At 44.5% G+C, this 27,787-nt stretch overlaps 1 protein-coding gene across 3 annotated transcripts in view; it reads right to left on the minus strand.

Annotated features, from left to right (window-relative positions):
* Nucleotides 1-27,787, minus strand: part of Uvrag (UV radiation resistance associated) — a 263,208-nt gene that overhangs the window by 231,186 nt on the left and 4,235 nt on the right. For all 3 annotated transcript variants that reach the window (XM_055623512.1, XM_055623513.1, XM_055623514.1), the window contains exon 2: nucleotides 7,875-7,992. In XM_055623512.1, coding sequence (XP_055479487.1) covers nucleotides 7,875-7,992 — 118 coding nt within the window. The remainder of the gene's footprint in view (nucleotides 1-7,874; nucleotides 7,993-27,787) is intronic.

Genomic DNA, 27,787 nt, shown 5'->3' on the forward strand with positions numbered 1-27,787 from the left:
GGAAGGAAGGAAGGAAAGAGGAAGAAAGGAAGGAAGGAAGGAAGGAAAGAGGAAGGAAGGAAGGAAGGAAATTGAGGGAAGGGCAGGAGAGAGGAAGGTATATACGCAGCATCCTCTTTTATTAGAGACAATGCTGTTAAAGTGATCTAAAAATGCCTGCTCCTACGGGGCTTACTTCCACAGCAAGTAAAGAAACATACCTATGCCATGTGATCTTAAATAACTATGGGAAAGGATTAAGCAAAATAAATAAATAAATAAATAAATAAATAAATAAATAAATAAATAAATAAAATAAAAGCCCAGCAAACAGAATAGTGAGAAAGTGTAAGAGAGTTAGGCAGCAATCACTCTGAGGAGCATGGGAGCGAAGGCTGGCAGGAATGTGAATGGGCTCGTGAGGTGAGTGCCTGAAAGAAGGCGGTCAGGCCAAAGTGCAGACAAAGTGCAAAGCGATAGTTACACAGAAGAAACGGATGGTCAAGACTGTCAGTGTGGCTGAAACAGAGAAAGCAGGAGAAAGACTAACTAGACCTTCAGGGAGCATTTCTGTAGTTTGTTACCAGAGAACACTCACAAGCAGCAGAAAGCAAGTTCTGAGCAGCTGACATAAGGATCTTGCCCTTATTCAGAATGAGCTAAGAAATCACGAGAGCAATTTTTGGAGATGGATAGATAACGTGATCGTTCATTTGCAAGGGGTCTGGGTTGAAGACAAGCTGGAAGGAAGGGCGTGAGCAGACAGACTGTCAGGGGAGCTCTTCTGCCATCCAGGCAAAAGATGTGGCACAAAAATGTCACCAGAAAAGTATCTGCTGAAAGGCTGGATATGGGAACTAAGAGAAAGATAGCAATCCGGGATGACTCCTGGGATTTAGCCCAGGAAACGGAGTTGTTGTTTTCTGACAAAATAACACAAGGTCAGTGAGCTGGCACCTCAGAGACCTGGTCTTGAACATACCAAATTTAAGTCACCTACTGACACCAAAGGGGACACAGAGCAGGCAACGAGATAGAGGATATGTGTAGTGGAAGTTTTGGTTTCTTTAAAAACTCAGTTATGTTATGTAAATGTGTTTCTGTTTTAATCCCAAGTGTGGGATATGGGACTGCCTTAGTTTATCCACAGCTGATAACAGCCTCAGAGAGGCTCAAGGAGGGCATGGTCTTTGCCAGCTGGAGTGAGTGAAAGTCTGAGGACTCTGGAAGCTCTCAGAGCGCAGAGAAAGGAAGGGGCTTTGAGGAGGAAGAAGGCTGCTTGTCCATCCTGCTGTGTTTGGCTGTTTGCTATTGCTGGACTAATAGAAATCCTGACAACTAAGATTGAGAGACTTTCCTAACCAGCTGGAATTGAGTCTAGAGAGGTCTATGTCCTCTGTCCTTCTAACCTCCTTTCTCTCCAATCTACAGTCAGGTAGAGGCTTAAGGAACCTCAAATAAAATAGTTTAAAAGAATGCCTACAGACATGACCTCAGAGGAAAGGCCAGAGGGTGGACTTGGGTGAGATCACAGCTCTGCCTCTGATGTATTCATGCTAGCTGGCCTTCCAGGAGATGACCAGCACTTAGCACTTCCCCAGTGAGGAATTGCTTCCAGCACCAATGAGCTTACTCAGCGCAGCACCCTGAGAGTCCGGCTCCAGGAGATCCGACACCCTCTTCTAGCTTCCCAGGAGCCTGTGCTCCCGTGCACATACCCCAGACAGACACACACACAGTTTTAAAACAGGAATCTAAAAAAGCAAAACAAAACCTCCAGCTGGGTATGGTGGCTCATAGCTGCAGTCAAAACATTTGGGAGGTAAAGGCAGGAGGACCACCATGAGTTTGGGGCAAGCCTGAGCTACCCAGTTAGTTCTAGGCCAGCCTGTGCTATGGAATGAGCCCTTATCTCAGAAGTAAAATAAAGCTATAAATTTGAAACTTCCATGTTTAAAGCGAACCAGGATTAGCACTGAATCTCCATTCACCAACACAGGCCTTGTTACAAACATGTATCAAACACTATCTAATGTACACTACCAGAAATGTAGAGAACCTTCCATGAAAACTAAAAAAAGTCAAAATATGCCCCCTTCTTGGGTTCTACTATAAATTCAGATGAGATTAAAAAAAAAAAAAAAAAGCAACTGAGAAACCAGCATTTTTTATAATCTTCAAGACAAAAACCTCTTGAAAAACTGGGAGGTGAAATAGATAGTCCAGGTGGCTTAGGAAGAAGAGCTAATGGGCCGTTTTTATGGTTATTCTGCACCAAAGGCCACACAGGGCCCATGAAATTCTGATGACTGTCATGACAGATCCAGCCAGAGGAGGTAGCATTAACCAGGATTACTAGAAAGACTCCACAGCTCCTGTGACGAGTTATACAAATGCTCAGAAGACTCGGATACATTTCATTCCGTCACGACTAGCTGAAGCAGAAAGACGCCTCACAAGTCATCAGTCATCTCATTTTAGTCTGTATTAACTGAAGCTCCCAAGGAAAGCAGGCCCTAAGAGGCTGCTGAGAAGTGACAGGCCCTGCTGCTGCAGACCGTGGACACGCCTGCACACTGCCACTGCCATCCCGCTTGTACTAACGGGACACATGGTACCGATGGGAACCCATTTTCACTTGTAACCTCAAGAAGGTCTGAGGACTTTCAAAAGGCTGTAATCACCAGCCAGGTATGGTAACACACACCGTTAATACCAGCTCTTGGGAAGCAGAAGTAGGCACATATCTGTGAGTTCTGGACCAGCCTGGTCAATGTAGTGAGTTCTAAGCCAGCCAGAGCTGTCTCAAAAAAAAAAAAAAAAAAAAAAGGTAGTAGTAATTGGAGCCTGAAAAGACAAAAACACAGACATTCTGTGTCCATCTTTACATCAGTCAGCAACCAGTCTTATGGCTGCTCTTTTTAGAAACCAGTACAATTAACACTGCAATCCCAACAAAACAGCCACCATTTTCCAAATTCCACCAAGTGAAAGAACTCTGGCCAGCTGAAGCACAGCAAGCACGGCTGACAGGCCTTGCCCTTCTCCCCATCTCCTCTGCCTTGCTGAAAACTTAGATTACGTTCCTAAAGCTAGCCTCCAAGTCCCATTCCCTTATTTATTTGGCCACTTCCTCCTCCTGAGGATAACTCCTGAGGTCCAGCTATCAAAGTATTGAAGCCCAGCAATCAAAAGCCCCCTTTGGCTCACTTAACTAGCATGCCCAAGTAAAATTAAACAGCTCATCCTAAGATGGGGCTTCCCCTGTACCTTTATAAACTGCCACTTTCCTCTTTCCTCTCCGGAGGCAGTCCTTTGTAGTTTTATTGTCAGTGTCCACACCCCTTCCCCCAACCTCCTCCCTCTGCCTTGTTCCTTTCCCCTTCTCCCTAATCCTCTATCACCTGCCTTTGTTTCTTCTTCCCTGTCTTCAGTCCCAATCACTCTCCTTGGTGCTGAGAACTTGGTCTCGGGGGTCTTGAGTAGATACTTTTCCTTACACTAGGTACATTAATTGCTGCCATCACAGCTGACACTACAGCAAGGACACAAACATTTTAAGGTAATCAAGGACTGGAGCTGGAAAGATGGTTCAGCAGTTAAGAGCATTTGCAGCTCATGCAGAGGACCTGGTTTTGGTTCACAAACATCTGTAATTCCCATTCTAAGGTATCTAAGGCCTTCATCTGGCTTTCAAGGGCACCAGGCACACCCATGGTAACAGACATGCAGGGAAAACACACATACAAGAAAACAAAAACCAATCTTTTATTTTTATTTTTTAAAAATCACCAAGGATTGATTATGTAGACACTCATCAAAAATTAAAAATACTTTCCCTGTGGTGGTGCGCCTTTAATCCCAGCACTTGGGAGGCATAGCCAGCTGAATCTCTGAGTTTGAGGCCAGCCTGGTCTACATACTAGGATGGCCAGGGCTACATAGGGAAACCCTGTCTCGGAAAAAATTAAAAATACTCAACTGGGCAGTCTGGTGGCACAGGCTGAATCAGGAGAATCACAAGTTCAAGGCCTGCCTAGGCTATAAAGCAAATTCAAGGCCAGCCTATGTGTTAGCAGACAGGCAATTCTGCTGGCCTGCCCTTAGGGCCATAGCAAGTCATCACCTGCCACCACAGGGTGTGCTAGATGTCTGTCAGATAAAAGGACACTTGCCACCCCAGCTCTCTCTCTGTTCCAGCTTCTCTCTGATCCCTGGGCTCCAGATCCCTCTTCTTATGTTCTCTCCCTCCCTGCCCTCACAGCTCCCTATTGCTTCTACCCTTTCTCCAGGCCTCTCTCCCTGCCCCCAATAAACCTCCTTATACCAGATCTGTTGTGTGGCGTGTTTTCTCAAGGGTTACACCTTGGCATGGGCCCGAGATAGTACCCCCTCGCCGCGTTATCACTGTAGATCATAACGCCATGTCTCAAAAAGCAGAGAGAGAGCTAGAGTCTACCTCAGGGGCACAGTGCTCACACAGCATGAGGTATGCACTACATTTAAACACAGACAAAAAGTTAAAATACTCCAGTGCAGTCATATAATGCAGTGACGTCACCAGACATCAAGTGTGAACTAAAGGCAGGAAGGGCCACAAAAATGCTTTTCCCTTAAATCGGACAGTGGGCAGATAGCTACACTTAGCCTTCTGGGTGCACAGGGAGACTGCATTCCCTCATCCCTCTTCATCTGAAAATCCCAATTCAGCTGAGTCATAACAGAATCCACACAACGTGACAGCAAGGATAGCGACCATTTCCACTTCAAGCTCCCTGAAATAGTCCTTCTCTTCCTTGCCTGCCAGAGAGCATGTATTGAGGAGAGTGGCACCCAGACCAAGGAAGCCCAGTCAGTACCAAGTCAGTGCTTGGCTAAGTACCTCCTAAAGAGAACCTGCTTGGCATTCCAAGTTCACCACGCCCAAGGTCTGTGGTGTTTGCCGTCATAATAGCAATCATTCAGAATAATAGCTGCTGTAAAATATGCAATGGTTAGGATGAAAACAACGAATAAAGGCCGGGTGGTGGTGCACACCTGTGACTCCAGCACTTGGGAGGCTGAAGCAGGAGGATCACAAGTTTAAGGCCAACCTGGATAACATAGTGAGCTCTGGGTCAGCACTGGCTATATAACTGAGACCTATCTGGAAACAAAGAACAATCAGGCAAAACTGCAATAGAATGAAATCGCTGTGACACACATTTTACCCCGAGAGATCCTACACTGTGTATGGGTGTCTGTGTGTGTGCGTGTGTGTATGGCGTGTATGTATATGTTGTATGTGTTACTTGTATGTTTGTGTGTGTGACTGCGTGTGTATATGTATATGTTGTGTGTGTGGTGTGTATGTGTGTACTGTGTGTGTTATTTGTGTGTTTGTGCGTGTGATCGCATGTGTACATGTGTATGTTGTGTATGGTGTGTGTGGTTTGTGTATATGTTGTATGTGTTATTTGTGTTCGTGTTGTGTGGGTGGTGTGTGTGTATGTTGTGTGTGTAACGTGTGTGTTTGTGTATATGATTGTGCGTGTATGGCATGTGGTGTGTGTGTGTGTGTGTGTGTGCTGTGGTGCTACAGGTCATCCATGGCCTTAGGAAAGCTAGGCAAGTTCTTTACCCGTAAGCCATCCCTCAGCTCTACATATACTTTGGTGGAGGGAGATGTTTTTGAGACAGGGTCCCACATTGAACCTCAGGCTGACCTCACTGTGTGGCCAAGGCTGGCCTCCAACCCACAGCAATCTTCCTGTAAAAGCTTCATGAATGCTGTGATCACAGGCTATGTCACCGTGTCCAACTCTCCATACTTTTTGGATTTCCTTTCAGTGCTGTAATGGAGCCAGGTAGGCCCTTGAGGTGAGTGTTCCTCCATAGCTCAACACCTCCGCTCCTGATTAAACGTCTTAGTGAGCCTGTGTGAGCTTCAGGGCTGTGGTGCAGAGTAGAGTGCTACAGCACGGTTGTGACTGTGGCTTCATCGTGCCACTACAAAAGTGGAATTAAAACTTCTAAGCCCAGCACTCGGGAGGCAGAGGCAGCTGGATCTCTGTGAGTTCCAGGACAGCCAGAGCTACATAGTGAGTTTCAGGACAGCCAAAGCTACATAGTAAGACTCTATCTCAAAAAACAAACAACAACAACAAAAACTAAATGAATAAAGAAATAATCTTTTTTTTTTTTTTTTTTTTTTTTTCCCAAAATAAGACTTTCCTACCTCTTATTAAGGAACCTGGGCTGGAGAAATGGCTCAGAGGTTAAGAGGTTGTTCTTCCAAATGTCCTGAGTTCAATTCCCAGCAACCATGTGGGGGCTCACAACCATCTATAATGATAGACCTAGTGCTCTCTTCTGGCCTGATAATACTGTATAAATGACAAATCTTTATTTTTTTTAAGTGTTTTAAAAAATAAAAAGTATTCTTTGCCTTTGGTGTGCATCGATAGTCTAATAAACACATCTTACCAAACATTACCACGTTTCCTGTTGAGCCTCATAAAACCCATCTCACCTACTTGATAAGGCATGATTATCTCTGCTGGGCCTCCAGCCAGGGACAAACTTGCAGAGATGCCTATTTAACACAGCAAAGTGGATGCTGGCAGCCAGGCTCTCCCTGCATCCCTCAGTCCTGTTACAGGGCTCTGCTGGCTGGCATACCCCACCCCCACCTAAATCTCTGCAGTTACTGGGCAGGGCTTCCTCCCCACAGCTCCCTTCCCCATATAACCGAACCATTGTGGACACCTGGCCTTTTTTTTTTTGTCTACACTTTACCCTCCTAGCCTCTTGGCCTGGTTTTCCCCTCCTCACTCTCTTCACACGGCTCAGGGTCATGTCCACTCTGGACTCTCCCACACATCCCTGCCTCTGGCTACGCTCTCCCTTTTTTCCAAAATAAACCTTCTCCTCTGCCATATGTAGAAGCAATCACGTCCTTTCCCTTTTGACTTCTTTACTTCGTTCAATCTCTAAAAAGCTCTTACCCAAAGCATGAGGCCAGGGGCTGAGGCAGTGGCTGTGCTTTTGTTTTTCCTAGCGCAAAGGCAGGAGCAGCACTGCACCTGGCTCTCTCCCGTCGTCCCCCAAGCCAACTGCTGGCACCTACTGCATCCTCCTCAGTGTGCGTCCCAAAGACGACTGTGGTCTGGAGCCGAGTCACTGGTCTCCACTTAGACCTGCCACTTCTGGAAGAGTGTAAGATCAGCTGGAGGCTGGAGAGATGGCTGAGTGGTGGAGAGCGCTTGTTGCTCTTGCAGAGGACCCGAGTTCAGTTCCCCGCACCCACATGGCGACGTCTGTAATTCTAGTTCCAGTGAACCTAAAGCTCTCTTCTGACCTCCAAGGACACCAAGCATACATGTGGTGCACACACACATGCAGGCCAAACGCTCACATGTAAAATAAAATTAAGAAATGTAATAAAAAATGAACTGGAGGAAACCAGGCCATTCTTCTTAATAAATGTAATAAAAAAAACAAAACTGAATTGGAAGAAACCAGGCCATTCTTCTGGAAATGACCCCATACACATACAAATTTGGTTCAAAAAAACTTGGTCATTAGAAAGGGAAATATTTTTTAAATGTAAAATTAGTATAAGATACTGAACTCCCATCATTTGTTTTAAGGGCTAGCAAAGGAATAGTAACTGTGCCACTCATAAAGGAAAAACAAATTTGTCTAGAGACAAGAATAGTAGCAGTAACGTCAATAAAAGGGAGACAAACCTACCAAAGTAAGAGTGTTCCCTAGAGAACTGCCCGCTGGCCATGTCTCACACACGTCACTGCTCAGGATGTTTTCAGAAGCATAACTGAACTTTCCAGTAAGCAGTAACCATTCATGTTACAAGGTACAAGTGTAACAACCGCCGAGGCTCCAGAGCCCCTTACCTCTATACGTCTTTTCATTATCACACAAATGAAGAGTGAAGTAGGTATCAAGAAGCTGATGGCCATTTCTATTGACGATATTCCGAGCAGCAATGTTCCGGAGATGTCGAAGACGCCGCTAGAACACAATCACAATAAACAGGCATTCAGCTTTTCAGTCCTCTGTGTTGTGAAAACAGCAGCTCAAATAAAAAAGGAACATGACAGATTGTCCCGGGTGCTTTAATTGAGCCCACAACACAACCCAGGCTCTTATTTATGCCTCAGCATGCCCTCTGCCAAACAGGAAGTATACCTTCCTCGCCTCACTCAAAGAGCAGTTACAGGCTCGGGATGGAACCAGATACAGATTTTTGTTCTCTGTATGTACGTGTCTGTGTGTGCATATGTGGGTTACGCAGGGAAACTGACAATTAATGTTGATTAATGTTGAGTGTCTTCCTCAATCACTTCACCCTCTTTTTTTAGACCTGGTCTCTCCCTGAACCTGGGGCTCACTGATACAGCTACACAGGTTGGTTGGTAAGCTCCGGCGATCTGCCTATCTCCATCTTTCCAGAGATGGGACTATAGGAGCCCACCACCACAGGGACTTGCCACCACAGCTAGCTCTGTGCACGGCTGCTGGGAGGCCAAACTCAGGACCCCGTGCTTGTGTGGCAAGTGCTACATCTGATCCAATTCCTGAAACAGTTTTGAAAAGCACAAATACTGTGTAAGTGAAATCCACCAGCAAAAGTGTTCACATCCCTGGGGCATAAACTAAAAGGAAACTTGATTTGATTCCCCCACACACACGCAGGCTTCAAGTAGTTGTAATAAATATTTGTCCCTGTTGCCAATCCAACCTAAGTGACAGATCATTTGTACGCCTACAAGAGGCCACAGGCAAAAATAAATGATAGATAGACAGACAGACAGACAGACAGATAGATAGATAGATAGATAAAAGTGGTAGTTCACTGGTTACTCCAGCCAGCCAACAGCCCCCTTCACCAGAAGCCAGCCATTCTCGATCTGGTAATCAAGGCTAACTACCTTCACTAACCAGGATGCTTGAGTTATGTGGACTCACCATTGGAAACACAAAAGCTCCGAAGTATTAGCTTCAACAGAAATATACAAGATACACTGAAGAGCCATCCCAATCATGTCACAGGAGAGAGAAAATAGCGGCAGAGCCAGGCATGGTGGCACAAACCCAGACGAAACAGGATCACCACATGTCCAAGGCCAGTGTGATCTACTAGCAAGTTCTAGGCCAGCCAGGGTTCCATTTCAAGAAAGTTTCTCAAAAGAAGAGAGGAAAAACACCAGTGCTGAAGCCTGGGAATACCATGATTACCCATCTTGAGACCTAAGAGAGGCCAGCAAGATGGCTCAGTGAATAAAGCGCCTGACGACCTGAGTTCAATCCCCAGGAGTCACATGAAGGAGAGTCACCAACTCCACAAAGCTGTCCCCGGACCTGGACATGCCCACACACATCACACACACAATAACAAAATAACTTCTAAAAAGCACCTAGCACTCAGTGTTGAATACACTCCTGCCCTCCATTCCGAGGAACGCCCATGTTAGCTATGCAGACAATCAGCTACCAGGGCCTAGATCTTTGACCAGAAACATGCCACACTAATGCTTTCTCCCCGTGTACAGATTACAGTTCCTGGAGAAAGAAGGCCATTGTCCAGTAAGCTTCCCTAATCCTTAAATACGAAAAGCTCCAAATGCGCTTATGAACCTCTCGAGGGCTCTGCTTACTAACATCATGATGTACTTTTCTGTCACATCCTAGATTACAGGCACTTCCTGCTACCTGTTTCGTGAACTCTGCATTCAAAATTTTTAACTAGGAGGTGGTGAGATGGCTCAGTGGGTAAAGGCACTTGCCACTAAGTCTGACAATCTGAATTCAAAATTGGGACCATGCATGGTAAAAGGAGAGAAACAACTCTCTGAAGTTGTCCTCTGACCGCCACGCATGAGCCATGGCAGATGCATTAAATATGCACCTTTAAACTGATGAGAGTCATCCATAGACAACAATCACATTTCATTTGCTCTGTGACTGCCAATGGAAAACAGCATTGAAGTACATACACCCATCGTGGTTTTTGGAGCCCCTGCCATCTAACCTCTTTTCAGGGATGAATCCAGAGGGCTGGGGAGGTAGCTCAGTGGCAGAGTGTTTGCCTAGCATGCATAAAGTCCTGGGTTTAATTCCCAGACTTGGCCTACTCCTCCACTGGCCCTGAAGCTGAGAAGGGCACGGGACCGGAGACGTTGACTGCCACCTTTCGATCCCAGTGCAACCTGAGAGTGAGAAGAGGGACAGCAGAGTCAAGACGAGGTTCAGTCCCACTGACCCACTCACATATTTGTCTCTGGGTAGATAATATCAACTGTAGTAATTAGAATGAGTCAGCCCATCCCTATCAATCAGTCAAAAACCGCAGCTTCAGAAAGGATTTACTACAGTAAGTGTCAACTAATTTACCCAGAGTTCAAAGGTAGAGCACTTATCTGCCTCACACATCCACACCCAACCCTAGGCCCTACATTACAACCCCAGACAGACAGACAGACAGAATTTTTTTTTTAATTACACAGTGTACTTAGTAGCAAAGTACAAAGAAATAATCTGATCTGGGTTTGGAACCAAAGTATGCTGAACTCCAGAGTGTAGATCTTCCAGCCTGAGATTCTCAAGTTCTAAGCATACAGTCACAGGCCCCAAGCCCAGCTCCTGGATATGTTTTTAAATCCCCATTTCTACTTCAGTAATAAAAGTTGGAACTGCAGTACAGCATACAAGGCATTACAGTCAGCCAAATCACACCCTAGACTAACAGAAACCCAGACCAACTTTCAGTAGTGACATAGCCCACTGGGCGCCTCTGTCCCTCCCACACGCCAGCGCCATCTTCCCCTGCAGGCACCTGAAGTGTTCTGGAGTCTCAGGCCTAATGGTCCCCAAAGGAGTGAAAATATCCTTGTCTTGTGCTGATGGAGGTTCATTCAGGGAGGTGGAGGAGCAAAAGGTGAAAATTTTCATTCACCACCTCCCTTCCTGTGCTCTTATTTAAAAAAAAAAAAAAAACAACAACAAAAGTACTGTGGGTCTTAAGTATAATCACTCAGAAACCCCCACCGTCACCAGACAAAGCCATCCCACAGACACCTCTGATGACTCCTGGCGTGATCTGGATATGAAGTGCCCCTGAAGAGGCTGGTGTACTTAAGGCGTGGTTCCCCGGCTATCCTAAGTGGGTCTCGGAACTTTGGGAGGAAGAGCCTGAAAGTAGGTCATGGGCCACATCCCTAGAGGATCTTCTCCCCACCTCAGCTTCTTGTCAAGAGATGAACAGCTTCTGCCACTCACTCCTGCGGCCATAAAACCCTGTCTTACCATGGTGCGGCATCCAGGGGGTCAAAACTGTGAACTAAAACTTCTAAGTCAAAATGAATCTTTCCTCCCTTCCCATTGTCCTGTCAAGCTGGACATGGGGCACACGTCTGTAATCCTAGCACTACGGAAGTGAGAAAATCAGGAGTTTGAGGCCAGCCTGAGCTCCACAAAACCCTACCAAAAGAAGGAGGAAGGACAGACAGAAAGACAATTAGAATGCCCTGCCAGGTATTTTACCACAGCAACAAAAATTCTAACACAAGTCACCAGTGAGGCATCTTCAAAACAAACTTTGAGTCCAATTTGTTTAACTTACAAGAGCCATTATAGATCAACAATTTGTGCAGCAGTCACTAATGCAAAACCCAGTGGAAGTGGGGAGGGAGGTAAAGACTACAAAAAGGCAGGCCACAGTTAAAGAACTAAACCGTCAATGAACACATGAAAAGAATGTACATTGTACCATCATTAAAGATATAAAAACTAGCCAGGCAGTGATGGCACACCCCTTTAATCCCAATACTTGAATGGCAGGTGGATCTCTGAGTTCAAGGCCAGCCTGGTCTACAGAGTGAGTTCCAGGAGAGCCAAGGTTACACAGAGAAACCCTGTCTCAATAATAATAATAGTTAATTAATTAATTAAGAAGAAGATATAAAAACCAACACTCACTATGCGGCAGACTAGTTTCCAAGTGTGACTCACTGGTCCTCCCATGGCCTTGCTCTCTCACATACAGTGAGAAGCTTCTGTATATTCCCAGCCCCTTCGCACATGGCAAGCCTGTCACTACAATCCGAAGAATTCTAAGTGATTATGATGACTGGAAATCACTAACAGTGACGGTTGGCTTCCCCCATTTTTTCAGGTATTCCTCTTGGGAATCCCCTGACCATACAGCGCAGATGACAGGCAGCTGCATAGGGGAACCTTGCTGTGTTCTTCACAGTGATCCCAGATGGAAGCCAGACCTGCAGCAGATGAGCTGAGCCTTCAAAAGAGACAACCAGCACACATAAGCTGTTTCCACAAAGCCTGGCCACAGAGCAGATTTAGAAATAAAACAAATGCTGGAAGCCATTTTTTTTTTTTTTTTTTTTAGTTGTTACAAGGAAATAGGTAACTAAAGAGCTCTATCTGATTAAACAAGCCATTTTGGTCTCTGTCAAGGCTGACACAAGCAAGGAGACCAGTATTGGAGAAAATATAAAGGGTCTTAGAGCAAGGACAACTGAAAAATCACCAAAATTTTCCAGTACTGTTAAAAAGGCAAAAATTCAGTAAGCTCTCTTAAATGGTAATACACTCATACAACAAAAAACATATTAGCATTTTAAAAGGTCACTAAGTATGGGTATGAAATTCCAAGGAGAAAATATTAACTATTCATAGAAAGAAATATAAGTATATTCCCTGGATAACAGAGACTGGGGAAACGTGAAAGGGTCACAGAGTGAGTACTTCTGAGCTTTCCAGGACACCCGCTGCCCATCTGCATATTTTTTCCTATTTTACTTACGACCCTTTAAGAAAGTAAATATCATTCATAGCTCACTGGTTGCTAGAGAACCTTAACAATGTTGGTGTGCCAGCCGCTAGTACAGATGTTATGAGATGGTGTCTTCAGAACATCTGCATTAGAAACATCTCCACACTTGCCCTGCATGCTGTCTCAAGTGACACCCTGCACTCCTGGGTTCATTTCTTTTTAGCGCAAGCATTTATTCTCTGTCTAGGACCAAGCTCACTGGCAGGTAAGGGCTAAGATCCAGGTTATTTCAGATAAATTCAGATTCCTGTTAATTCGTTTTGACTTTTTAGAGGACAAGAAAATAAAACTTTGAAGAAAATTTGTTTTCCATGTTTCAGAAGAAGACAAAGATAAAGTCAGACTTGTCTTTTGTTTGTTTTGTTTTAGTTTTGTTTGTTTGTTTGTTTGTTTGTTTGTTTGAAGACAGGGTTTCTTTTTGTAGCCTTAGCTATCTTGGACTCACTTTGTAGACCAAGACCAGGCTGGCCTTGAACTCTCAGAGATCCTGCTGCCTCTGCCTCCCTGAGTGCTGGGATTACAGGTATGAGCCACCACAACTTGACAAGTCAGACTTTTCAAAGAGCACAAAAGCCCCAAAGGCACTGAAGTACTTTCTGAGTGTTGCTCCCACCCTCCAGTCCCACCTGAAAGACTCCCCAGGAAAGTTCTGAGGGATGAAGGCTTTAGGAACTAGGGCTCAGGCCTCCAGGCCCTGAGCACACGGAGTCAGTGCCACAGACTTATTCCAACAGCACTCACTCCCATCAAACACTTTGCCGTTCTCGTGCCTAACTGAGAGCTTCCTCAGGCTTCCCGACTGGAACCTTCAACATTAACTCTGCTCTCCAACTTTAAATCAGCCCAAGAATTAATTAGATGAAGTCATTACTCTGCATTACTCAATTATGAAACAGGCTTCTCCGTGGTGAAGGCAAAGCAGACCGCTGAACGGCTGGCATTTCTTTGCTTTCTGACCTCTACCCTCTACCTACAATACTGGCTCAGACCTGCCCTTTTCTTTGCCCTCTGCATTGCTCTGAGGAACAGGACTCTGGGGAGACAGATGTCTACATGTCTCCTTCACCTTCCTCTCAGTTCCTCCAGCTCACTGACACTTTCTTCACACACTGTGCTTAGGCACTGAGGGGCATACAGCATGTACTTCCCCATTTCATAGTATGTAATCTTACTAATAAACAGAAATGTGAACCCAGGTGTGGCAGCACATGCTTAGAACCCCAGTAGACCCAGCCCTCGGAGGGCAGGGGACCAAGCTGGAGGACAGCCTAATCAACAGAGTAAGGTCCAGGCCAGCAAGAAATGCAGGCGTGACAGCACACAGCTATTATCCCAGCACCTTTATTTATCCTGACATATATGTCAGTGCCTATATATGGCACTATATGTATATATAGATATATGGCAATATCTATTCTCAGTATGTTTAAGTTTCCATAGTAGAAAGTTGTAAAATACTACCAATAAGAACTGAAAGGATAAGACCACTTAAGAGACTTTACACTTAATAGGACGACAAACTCAAATATGTGTTTGAGAGCAAAGAAAATTATTAAAAAAAAAAAAGAATTAAAGACTATTTCTAAAGAAATGAGAACTAATCAATAAAGATATTAGAGCAACAGAGTAATCATTCACTCACCCAGCCACCCTCCCACTCCCACACACACCCATATACATATCATACTGTTCTTAGCTTGCTGCCTGTAGCTGATATAAACACAATAACCAAAAGCAACATGGGAACTTACAATTCCACATCAGCGCCCATCGCTGAAGACATAGCAGAGCTAAAGCAAGAATCTGAAGGCAGGCACTGAAGCAGAGACCATGGAAGAATGCTGCTCACTGGCTGGCTTGCCCCCCAAGGCTTGCTCACTTTGCTCTTCTATGTAACCTAGGACCACCTGCCCAGAAGTGGCACAGCCGACAATAGGTGTGGTGGTTTCAATGAAAATGCCTTCCCCCATAGACCCATATGGGGTACACTATTAGGTGTGGCCTTGTTGGAATACTTGTGGCCTTTTTTGGAGGGCGGGGTTTGAGGCTTTCAGATGTTCAAGCCAGACCTAGTGTCACTCTCTCTTCCTGTTGTCTTCAGATCTGGATGTAGAACTGTCAGCTACTTCTCTAGGACCATGTCTGCCTGCATGCCACCATGCTTCCTGCCATAATGACAGCAGACTAAACCTCTGAACTGTAAGCCAGCCCCCAATTAAATGTTTTCCTTTATAAGAGTTGCCTGGCAGCCTTGCCAGTCCACAGAGGAAGACGAAGAAGCCAGTCTTGATGAGACCTGATAGACGAGGGTCAGGTGGAAGGGGAGGAGGACCTCCCCTATCAGTGGACTAGGGGAGGGGTGGGAGGAGATGGGGAGGGGCCTACAGCTGGATACAAAGTGAATAAACTGTAATTAATGAAAAAAAAAGTTTAAGACTGGGGCATCTTCATTTACTTATTTGTAATCATTTTGACATGGGTTTGATTATTGATTAGTTACCATTTATAAAGAATAAAATTTCATCACTGATTAAAAAAAAAAAAGAGTTGCCTGGTCTAAGACAATAGGATGGGTTTAGTCCATTTGATAGAAAGTATGTGTGTTTGTTGTCAACTGTCACAAACTAGAGTCGTCTAGGCAAGTCTGTGGGGTATTTCCTTGATTAATAACTCCAGATGGCCTAAATACATTAAATGAACCGTTAGATAAAACAAGAATGTCTGGTGACAGTCAGGCAAGCATGGTGGCACTCACCTTTAATCCTGGTACTTGAGATGCAGAGGCAGGCAGATTTGAATTCCAGGCCAGCTGGGGCTACATAGCAAGACCTGGTCTCAAAAACAAAACTAAAAACAGAATTTCTCAGGGGCTGAAGAGATGGCTCAGCAGTTAAGAGCATTTGCTGCTCTTGCAGAGGACCTGGGTTTGGCTCACAACCATCCATAACCCTAATTCCACCAGGCATACATGCGGTATACATACATAGATACAGGCAAAGAACCTTCACACACATAAAATAAATAAATATATTTTTTTACAAAAAATATTTTCTAGTGTGCTATTATTATTTTATAGTATAACTCCAGAAAACACTACACAATATTTTGCTTTGTTTTGGTTCATTTTTTGCTTTTTGCTTTTGTTTCTAGGACAGGGTCTCACTATGTAGCCTTGGATGGCCTGAAATTCACTATATACTCTGCCTCCCACGCACTGGGATTAAGGGCGTGTGTCACTATGCCTGGTTCACTGTCTATCTTGAAAATCTACACGGTGACTTTGAATGGCTTTACCATAAAGAAGTAACACACACAAAACAGCACACAGTACCCCATAAATACGTACAACTTTTATGATCTTATGTTAAAATATTTTACTTTAATTGTTTAAAACATCAATTTAAAGGTACTGAAATGCAAATAGTTAAAGCATAAAAGTGCTCAAAGAAACCTTACTTTCTAAGTTCATGGTGGTTTGAATAGGATTGGCCCCCAAGGACTCATGTCTAAATGCTTGTCCCATAGGGAGTGGCACTGCCAGGAGTGTGGCCTTGTTGGAGGAAGTGTGCCACTATGGAGTTGGGCTTGAGGTCTCCTGCGTTCAAGCTAGGCCTAGTGTGGCAGCTTCCTTCTGCGGCCTGCTGATCAAGACGTAGAACTCTCAGCTCCTTCTCTAGCACCATGTCTACCTGCATGCCATGTTTTCCGCCATGATGACAATGAACTAAACCTCTGAACTGTAAGCCAGCCCCAATTAAATGTTTTCCTTGGTGTCTCTTCACAGCAATAGAACCCCTAACTAGGACAACGTTCAAAGTTCTAAGAATGACACAAAAAGTACATGTATTAAAAGAAAACTAAGGTACTACATAAAAACGTTTCAAAGGCCTGAAAGACACTCAGTGGGTAAAAGCATCTGCCATACAAGCCTGACAGAGGTCTGCCGCCCAGACCTTCAGTGGACGGAGAAAACCAACACCCAAAGTGGCCCACTAACCTCCACTTCCATGCTGTGGCATGCGTACATCTGCACACTGTGCACGTGAGCACGCACGTGTGCACACACACAATAACAAGTAAATAAAGTTTAAGAAGCTTTACAAAAGGAAAACAAGGTGCTTTAAAATCATACATGACAACAGAACATGGCAACTCACATCTATCATCTCAACACTTAAAGAGGCTGAAGCAGGAGGATTACCAGGAGTTAGAGACCAGCCTGGGCTACACACTTAGTTCAAGGCCAGTTTAGGCTACAGAGTGAGACCCTGCCTCAAAAAAAAAAAAACCAAACCAAAACAAAACAAAACAAAACAACTCTATGTGACAAAATAATCAAGTGCAAAGTCAAAAGGAAAAAAATGACCTGAGGGAAATATTTAAACTTACACAACAAAAGCAGCTTCACTGACAAATAAGGAATTCTTAGAAATTCCCAAGAAAACGCCAGTAAGTGGGAAAGAATATGAATAGAAAATGCAGAGGAAACACAGAGAGCCTCACGTACAAAATGAACACACTGAAACTTCAGCAAACTTGGCCCAGCTCAGCAGGGGCTGGTGACCCCGGCAAAGCAGGCACTTCGCCGACAGCAGTGCAACTGGCAAAAGCTTATGCCAACAGCAACCTGGCAACATCTACACAGCAGACGCATACATCCTTCAACATACAATCCCACTTCTCCATCGGTGTTAAAAATAGACTTGAGAGATGCAATAAGATACCCTGGGTTTGGACCCTTCTTCTTTTGCAGTGGTTGGGCACAGACAAGGCGTCACACTGGCCTTGAACTCACTATACAGTCCAGGCTCCTCAAGCTCTTGATCCCCCTGCCTCCACCAAACTATAGTTTAGGTCTCAGACGCCCCTTCAAGGTCTAAAGAAGTGTTTCCCTGGGTGACACTTTTAAGAGGCCTAGCAGGAGGGTCACTGGGGGTGTGTCCTTGAAGACAGTGTGATCCCCTGGTTGTCCCCTCCCTCTTTGAGTCTTGGTCTCAAGGTGAGCAGCTCTTTGCTACAGGAAATGCTCCTTGCCATGATCTGCAGCATCACCAGAGGACCAAAAGTCACCTGACCACAGACTGAGATCTCCAAATCAGGGATCCAAAATATCCTCTTTTGTAAGCTGATCATGAAGCTAACCACCGCAACTATAGTAAAGTCTGGCTCACAGCCATGGAAAACAGCGAAGGAGTTTCAACATAGCCGCCGGTAGTTAAGGTATGAATCCTATAGTGAAAGTACTGCATTGCCATGAAGAGTAAGAACGTAATGGCAATAAAACAATAGTCAAGACACTATCAGTCTTTCAGTAGCGTATATGGTCACTGTATTGTCACTCGTGGTTCACAGAGAGAAAAGAACACACTGATGCAACTCCTAGAGAGACTTAAGTATAAACGATAACACCTCTTGCCCCAAGAGAGAAAGCAGAGGAAGACTGTACACTGCATTCTCTTTGCACATGAGAAAGCACGCCCTATTTTTAAATGAAAAATAAACAAGCTGTGCAATGGAGCGAAGGGGGCAGGACATTCGCTTCCAGGCTGGAAGCGAAGGGACGAGAGCAGAAAATCCAAAGGAGAGGTCTTAGAACCACCAGGAGAGATGAATCGGACCTAAGATATTACTAAAAGCAAGTATAGGAGGGCCTCTGAAAGGCTCTGCCCTGCAGACTATCAAAACAGATGCTGAGACTTATGGCCAACTGTTGGGCAATGTGCATGGAATCTTATGTAAGAAGTGGGAAATAGTAAGATCTGGAGAGGACAGGAACTCCACAACGAGAGCAACAGAACCATAAATTTGAACACAGGGGTCTTCCCAGAGATTCATACTCCAACCAAGTACCATGCATGGAGATAACCTAGAACCCCTGCACAGATGTAGCCCATGGCAGTTTAGTATCCAAGTGGGTTCCATAGTAATGGGAAGAGGGACTGCCTCTGACATAATCTGATTGGCCTGCTCTTTGATCACCTCCCCCTGAGGGGGGAGCAGCCTTACCAGGCCACAGAAGATGACAATGCAGCCACTCCTGATGAGATCTGATAGACTAAGATCAGAAGGAAGGAGAGGAGGACCTCCCCTACCAGTGGACTTGAGAAAGGGCATACGTGAAGAAGAGGAAGGGAGGGTGGGACCGGGAGGGGAGGAGGGAGGGGCTTAAGGGGGGATACAAAGTGAATAAAGTGTAATTAATTAAAAAAAAAAAAGCAAGTATAATGGGTAAAATTTGAATGGTAAGAAACTATGCGGACTTGGAGGTTCAGGATGGAGTAATCATTGCCCAGCATTGTGCTCTAGTTTAATTAAAAAAATCCTAGTCTCTGTGTGGCAATTTGGGTATACAGCTGGTTTAGGAATAACCTCTGCTTAACTAAAAGATAAATCAACAATAAATATTAAATACTCACAACACATTAAGAAAAAGATCATAAATCATTAAATGCAGATATTATAACTGCCATTCCCTGCATGGCTGACACAATAAGGAACTCTAACTGCAACCAGCAGCTCTGAACCTGAGGGTTGATCTACACTCCCTCATGAGCAAGCCATGGCTGTTTCCCTTCCTACAGAATGGAGACATTTCTGTCTGCATACCTATGTGGGTTACTAGAGAATAAAGCAATGCCTGTAAAAGCTCTCTGCAAAAACATTACTTAAATGAGCTGACAGGCAGGTCCATGGAGAGGGGCGTGGTTATCAGTGGGAAAGGTAAATGGACCTAGGATTACAGGAAAGGTAGAATCCATCTACCTTCATAGAGATGAGAAAGAAGTTAAACAGATCTCTGGTGCAGAAACATTCAATGAACAGAATTCCAGAACTGCAGAGTGGAGAGGCCTCTGAAGGTCATTTAAGCCCACAGACACGACACCACGTGGGAATGTGCTCAACTTGCAGAACCTTGGGTTCTAACACGGCTATGACCTTGTCAAGTAGAGCTCATATTTTAACAGGGTTCCCAGGTCGTTCAAATGCATATTTTCAATGGAAGTAGAGATTTACAGCATCAGACTTATTTTTTAATGAGAGAGCCGAGACACAAGAAAAGAGGCATTCCCGCTATTAGTAAGATGCAAAAGCTAATCTTGGCCACAGGCCTGATGTCCCAGGTGACTGTGCCAGAATTGTCCTCCACACACCCTGCCTCAAAATCCGGGAGGCCTCTTAGCTGTTCAGGTCTCCTGTGTCTTACCCATTTGGAACCAGCCAGCTGTCATGCTCATCAACTGTCTTCCCAACAGCAATGGCACATGGCTCTTCCTCTGACGTCTTTCATTCACTGCCCCAAAGTTATTGTCACAATAGGAAAAGCAGCTTCCTCCTCCTGCCTATGTATCAACTTCCTCTTCTGAAAACAAAAGTTCAGTTCCTAATATCAAGTTCTAGGCAATTCTAGAAAGTTCAAGGCATTGAGATACATTTCGGTTGAACATGTTGATCCCAGGCATAGCCTAGAGCAAGCCAGAACCTGGTATTTCTAAGGCAGAACTTTGATTTCTCCTTTATTTTTCCTGTTGCATCCTCTTCTTTGAAACTAACCCCTTTATGTAGCAAGGTCCTCTTATGCCTCTTGCTCTGATAATGCTTTACTAAACAGGTTCGGAGGCTCCAAACTTCCAGCCCATCTTCAGTCCTGCAACCCCTCAGCAGCCACAAACATGCTTATCTCCACGAGGCTCCCCTAACAAACCAAGATATTTTAGTATATCCTAACTATTCGTGATCTGCTAGCAACACCTCTGAATCCCATTACTACAGAAGGAAATGGAAAAGCCCCAAGTACTAGGATGAAGGTGTGCATCGCCATCCCAAACAGGAGGAGCTGAGATCTAATGGGAGTCTCCAGAGCATGTGCCCTTGAGGGATGGTGGGATCCCAGTCCAGATGGACAGCTTTGTGCGGCTGTGCCACGGTGCCCAGGCTGTTTCCATGAGGGTAAACAATGAGGTTAACCATTCATAGACCTTCTAACTCCAAATCTCCCAAAGACAAACCTTTTCTCTTTATAAATTGATTGTTCTGGGTTTTTTTTTTCTTTATTGTAACAGAAAGCTAATACAAGAAGAGATGTTCTGTAAAGAAATACAATCAACTAACAAAACTAGAATATAAGTCAGAGAGCTGTTAAAAGACATGCGCTTAACTAACAAAATTGGGATATGAGCCAGGGAGAGCTTCCACACAGAAGAGAAAGGCATGATTAGAGAGCTAGAACTTTCTATTCCAACCCCATCCTTCAAGGGGGAGAAGCATGGAGGCTGAGGCAGTTGTCAACGACTGTGTTTATCAAGCATACCTGAACCACAGACTTACCAGGAGATTCTGAACTGAGTGTGTGGGGCCACTGAGAGGGTGGCACACCCAGGCCACACAAGCTGCACACCTTCCCTATGCCTTACCGTGACCCTCTCTGTCTGGAGTGCTTGTGCCCTATGCTGTAATGGTGAGCAAGCTGGTTTGTGGAGTTCCAGGGCCATTCCAGCAAGTGACAGAACCCACGGAGAGGGTGACGGAAGTCCCCTGCTTACAGATGGACATACAAGTAGCCCAAGACTTGCAGCAGCAGTCTGAGGCACGAGTCTTGTAAAATCATCCCTCAACTTCCAGGATCAAAGACTAACTCCACGTAGGCAGCTTCAGAACTGAACCAGAGAGCCAGGCAAACCAGCTGCCAGAGGAGAATGGGTGAGCAGGACAGAGAAAACTCCCTCAGTTGGATCCCAGTCCTATAATCAATCAATCAATCAATCAATCAATCAATCAATTGTGTTTAACACGTAGGAATGGCAGCAAAGGCCTGGAAACCTGGCACTCAGGTGACTGAGACATAAAGACTCATAGGAATTTGAAGTCACCTAAACTATAAGAAGTTCCAGACCTGCCTAGGCTGAAAAAATGAGATTTTATCTAAACAAAACAAAACAAAGGACAAGATGGTTCTTTCCATGTGGGCTGATGACCTACATCCAATCCCCAGGATCTACAGTAACTCCCAAAAGTGGTCCTGTGACCACCACATAGACACACAAAATACAAAAATAAATATGTAATTGAAAATATTTTTAAAAAGAAAAGGAATTCTGCAATTCTAGTAAATAGCTGGTGTCATCTGGTGGAGATAATGAACCACTCAGGGGTAAAGAGGCAGCTGGCTCTTTATTTTCCCACTTGTCCTGAAAATCTTCCACACAGAAAGAACTCCTTTACCCTCTTCATAAAAAGAAGCTTGAACATCTCCCTGCGTGTGCCCTACACCCAGGAGTAGGCACAGTCCCGGCAGCCACCCTCTACCTCCAAGAATTCCTGAAGCCCACCTGCCGATCATGCTTGACTCTGCTGATCAAAACCTGAACAAGCACCGGAAGTGATGATTTTAGCGGTAACAATATTTCAAGGACTTTCCTCTTTTCAAAGGGGACAAATTTTTAAGCATTCCTTATAATTCTAAATAAAAGCATTTCGCTTTGAAGACTTTTTAAAGGTTTTCTAGGTTAGCTCTCATACAAAGAATGTCTGGAATTGAGGAAGGAAATAATCCATACCCTCTCAAAGACACAGTCAGGCTGGAGGAATGAAGGCAGCCCGCTTCAGGTCCACAGCTGGCACATTCGGAGAAGGCACTCCACAAATATCTCCTGGGTAAATGGCTACCCGGTCAGTCTTTCCTTCTCAGCGCTCAGAACTGGTTTAACATCGGCTAGTATTGAATTACTTAGAGTTCAAAGTTAAACGCTTAGTCACAAAAGCTAACGTCATGGTAAAGGTCACCAAGTTTTTCACTGAAAAACATAAATCAGAAGCCCAATTCCCAATTTCTTTTATTCCCTTTTTTTCCTTACTCAAGAACCTATGGACTAAACCAAAGGTAGATATGAGTTTCAGCTTCCTGATATATCCTGTTATTTTTAAAGGTCTGGCCACATCTTTTAGGATATTCTGAGCACCGTAACAGGAAGAAATGCTACCGATCCCCATCGCTCACTGAGTGCTGGGTTCTACTGCTCAACCTCTGGGCTACTTTTGTCAGCCTTGACAAACACACTTTGCTTGTTTTCATTCTTTAAAAATGTCTAATAACATCACAACTAGCATCTACAGAAATCAGTGCTAAATATTACACAGAATCGAACTGCTGGCGTAGTGACAAACCAGTCACCAGATGTCTGCTGTTTCTGAAACTTAAGGATGCAGAGAATTAACTGTTCCTAAGAATATTCAAAATATTCAAAAAGGGAAATGCTTGGTAAAGCACCAGCAGCAAGAGAGAAAGACCAGCCCTGGAGTTTAGGGAAATGTCAAGGTTGCCTTGGTTTACACCATGAATGGGACAGAGCTGAGTGTTAGCCCTGCCTGCCCTTGCACAGAAGTTTAAGACAATGAATGCCACCACCCCATTTTGCTTCCAGCCTAAAGTTAAAGCTGGTGGGAAGGGGCGCTATGTCAAAGCCCAAAGAGGAGTTGGAGAAACAGGTTCTCGGCTTAGAAGACTGGGTACTCAAGAGTCAGGAGCTCCCTACTGATTTGTTAAACCAAGCACCTGAGGTCTTTGGAGCACATTCGTGGCCTGGCAAATAGATCAACTCTGAGAATATCAGATTCTTTTTATATCTGTAAAATTCTATTATTCCAAAACTTGAGTTTCCACCTTAAGATTAAGATGGAAAACCGTATTAACTACAAACTAAAAGAGAGAAGGGAGGGCTGGAGAGATGGTACAGAAGTTAAGAGTCCTTATTCATGCAGAAGAGCCCGGTTGGATTCCCAGCACCCATACGGTAGCTCGCAACGATCCCTAACTCCAAATCTAGGGGTTCAATATCTTCTGGCCTCCAGGGCGCTGCAAACCTGCAGGGTACAGCCATACACAAACAAACCACTAAAACACAAAATAATAAACTCAATTAAAAAAAATAAAGAAAGTCAGGCTTGGTGGAACATACCTGTAATCCCAGCATAGGCAGAAGCAGGCAGATCTCTGTGAGTTCAAGGCCAGCCTGGTCTACAAAGTCCAGGACAGCCAAGGCTACACAGAGAAACCCTGTATTGAAAAAAAAAAACAAACAAACAAAAATCACAAAACAAAAGAAGAAAGGTTTTTATCTTTCATATGTTCCACTATCATTTCAGATGCAGTAAAATAAATAAATAAAAATAAATAGCTATGGCAGTATAAGAAAATACCAATGCCACTAAACCTAAAGTATACAACTGCAAATGTCTCAACCCATATTTTAAACCAGCTCTGCCTTTAATCTTTCTAAACTGACTCCAGGTTTATGACTGTGCGCATTCCAGTACACGACAAATAACATTAGTTTCTCATTTGCCGCAGCAGAAGTATGTCTTGGCTTGCAGGTAGAATCACAAGGTGTGTTAAAAATGCAGACCTGTGGCCCACTGCACACGCCTTTAACCCCAGCACTTGGGAAGCAGAAGCAGACGAGTCTCTAAGCATTCAAGGCCAGGCAGCCTGGTCTACATAATGAGGTCTGCACAGAGAGATGCTGTCTCAAAATGAGATAAATAAAAGTGAAATGCACATTTGGAAACTATGAAGACATAAATTTGGCCATCCTACCACACCCTTGAGCCTTTCAAGACTGCTCTATTTCCAGTTAGTTTCACTTCTGGATTTTTTCCCCAGAACTAAGAACTGAGACCCTGTGAAGAAAGCTTTACGTAAACACAAAATAAGAACATAGCTTTTCCTTTCAAAGAGAAACTAAACATTTCCACAGGAAGACCAAGGAAATAACAAAGTAAGCACTTAAGTTCTTGATGGCATTTTGTCATGTAAAATAACGACTTTAAGATGCTGCAGGAGGCTTCCAAAGTTTCCTCATGGTTTTGTTACAAGAGCCAACCCTGCTCACAAGGTTCCTTGCCTTTATTTTACAGATACACAACTCCAGATTGCATTTCTTGCCTTTGAGTCAAAGAGCCTCGCTAAACACTTGTGGACGGAATGACGGTACAGGGCAGAGCACGGCGCTACAATGGCCATCTGTTCCCACACGATCCCGCTGTCCCCTAGGCCTGCCCTGGCCTGACCAACAGATTCAAAAAACAGAAACTGGATATAAGAAGCAAGCACATACGGCCAAGCATGATGGTATACATATTTAATCCCAGCACTTGGGAATCAGAGGCAAGTGGATCTCTGTGAGTTCAAGGCCAGCCTGGCAGGTAAGGGGGACGCAGACATACCCGCTGACAACCACATTAAACCTTCTGTCTGCTTCGGTCATTTTGTTACAGCATGCTTCAGTCCTGTTGAACTGACTCTTCTCTGTAAGCTGGTAAATTCTTTAAGAGAGGTCACCTTAGTGACTAACCACTGACTTACTACTTCATAAGCAACCTGTTGCTAGGTGCAGATGCTGCTGGACTATGAAAATCTTGGTCTTTTCATCGGAACCCGACAGAGTGCATGGCTATAGCAAATGGGACTTGGTGGCTGCGAATGACAGCCCTGAAGTGGATGCTCCTTGTGACTTTAAGAAAGTTACCTCGACCCTAGATTCCTCAACTATAAAGGATCAAAGTGTCCACTGACGCACTGCAAGTGATGTTGGTAAGCTACTCTGACCTCAAGGTGTGGGGGAGCAATAATCCCCACTCCTTAAGTGCACAGAGGGACTTGGTCCCAAGGAGCACAGTAGGGAGGAGTGGGGTGGCAAGAGCAGGCTTCCAACAGGGCGTCCTGGTGAGCACGGCCTGCTGTGGTGATACCTGTGGTGATGCCTGTGGTGAGCCCTGCCAGCTTGCTCACTCCCTGTGCTGATGCTTCATGACCTGGCTCTTCAGTCCCTAGTACAGCACTCACCTCCTCATTTCCCCGGAAGGAGTGCGAAGGGAAATCTTCCTGCCCAGTTCAGATGCTTGACTGTGGTTCCATTTCATGGGGCACCTTCTAGTCTAGTCTAGTGTGGCGGGTTCCTGGATGGCTAGAACTATCAGCTCCACTCATCTTGGGAAAGGAGCTGGCGACTAAGTTAATCGCTGATGGTGTCTACACAATGGACCTCAGAAAAAGCTGAGGGTGGGCACCCTGAGGACAGGGAAGCTTCCGCCCACCCCCTGGCTGCTCCCTATCTTTGTTACAATAAACCAGTAAACTGAAAGGTTTTCCTGGCCTTGTGGGCCATTTTAGCAGATGATCAAAACCTAGAGGTTGTAAATACCTCAATTTATAGCCAATTATTCAGATGTTCTGGAAGGTCCAGGTTTGAGATTGGCATCTGAATGGCAAGGGGGCAAATATTAGCCTTTTTAACCCATGGACTAGAATGCTAAAACCAGGTAGCTAGAGTCACAGTTTAATTATAGGACACACTATTGGTACCCACTGGAGAACTTTCCACTCTTGATATCAGAAGTTGATACACTCTTGATACAGTGTTGGAGGGCAGGGAGGGAAGCAGGAGGAAAAAAAATAAAGCTTTTACCCCCTACCACCTCAGCTGATGAGGTGGTTCAAATCCATTGAGACAAATAGTGTAATCGTGTGTACATCTGTTATGATAAAATGGCACTTGACTCTTAAGCCTTGCTTGCCCACAAACCTAGTACAACCATGAAAAACATCTCATACTAATGCCAGTACAGGGACATCCTACAAACTACATGACCAGTACTCAGAAGAGCCAAGGGCATCAAAAAAAGGAAAGAGTACGAACTGTCACAGCTAAAAGGAGGCAGGCCAACTAAATGTGACATGGTATTCATGCACAGAAAATAAACAGGTAAAAAGCAAGGATAAGAGCACTGACTGTTCTTCCAGAGGATCCTGGTTCAATTCCCAGCACACACATGGCAGCTTACAACTGTCTCTAACTCCTGTTCCAGGAGATCTGACACCTTCACACAGACATACATGCAGTCAAAATGCCAATGTATATAAAATAAAAATAATTTTAAAAGAAAGGAAAGCAAGGATTGCTGACTAGAAAGATGAGCATCTCAAATGTGGGACTCACATCAATGGCTCATATACTTTCCAAGAGGGGACAGATAGTTCTGACACATGCTCCAATGAGGATGAACCTGAAAACATTGTCCTAAGAGAGATCAGGCAGAAACGAAAGCACAAACATAGTAAGAATTCACATACCCAAAGAACCCAGGTGGCCAAATCCATAGAAATAGAAAATAGGAGAGAGTTTGCCAAGCAAGGGCTAGTGGGAGGGAAAATAGAGAGTTGTTCATTATGTGTGAAGGTTCTGCTTGGGACGATTAGAAAGTTCCAAGAAGGGTCAGCTGTACAACACTGAGAATGTTCTTGATGGCACTAAATTCCACACTTTAAAAAAATGTTAAAATGAGCCGGGTGGTGGCACAGGCCTTTAATCCCAGCACTCTGGGAGGCAGAGGCAGGCAGTTCTCTGAGTTCAAGGCCAGCCTGATCTACAAAAAGAGTCTAAGACAGCCAAAGCTACACAGAAAAACCCTGTCTTGGAAAAAAAAAAAAAAAAAATTAAAATGGAGGGCTGAATGGCTGCAGAAGCTGAGAACATTTACTGCTCTTACAGAAGACCCAGGTTCAATTCTCAGCACCCACATGACAGCTCACAATCATCTGAAACTCCAGTTTCATGGGATCTGGCAGCCTCCTCTGTACTCTGCAAAACAACAGATACACACGTGACGCAGGTCCATAAATTCAGGCAAAATACTTATATGCATAAAACAAAAGAAATAAATCTCAAATATTTTGTTTTGGTTTGGTTTTGGTTTTTAGTTTTTTGAGACAGGGTTTCCCTGTGTAGCCTTGGCTGTCCTGGACTCACTTTGTAGACCAGGCTGATCTCATACTCACAGGGATCCAACTGCCTCTGCTTCCTCCAGTGCAGGGAATTATAGGCATGTGCCATCCCACCCGGCCATAAATATATGTGTGTGTGTGTGTGTGTGTGTGTGTGTGTGTGTGTGTGTGTGTGT

This window comes from Psammomys obesus, unplaced genomic scaffold (assembly GCF_907164565.1).
Source record: "Psammomys obesus unplaced genomic scaffold, mPsaObe1.curated_primary_1811, whole genome shotgun sequence".
Lineage (NCBI taxonomy): Eukaryota > Metazoa > Chordata > Mammalia > Rodentia > Muridae > Psammomys > Psammomys obesus.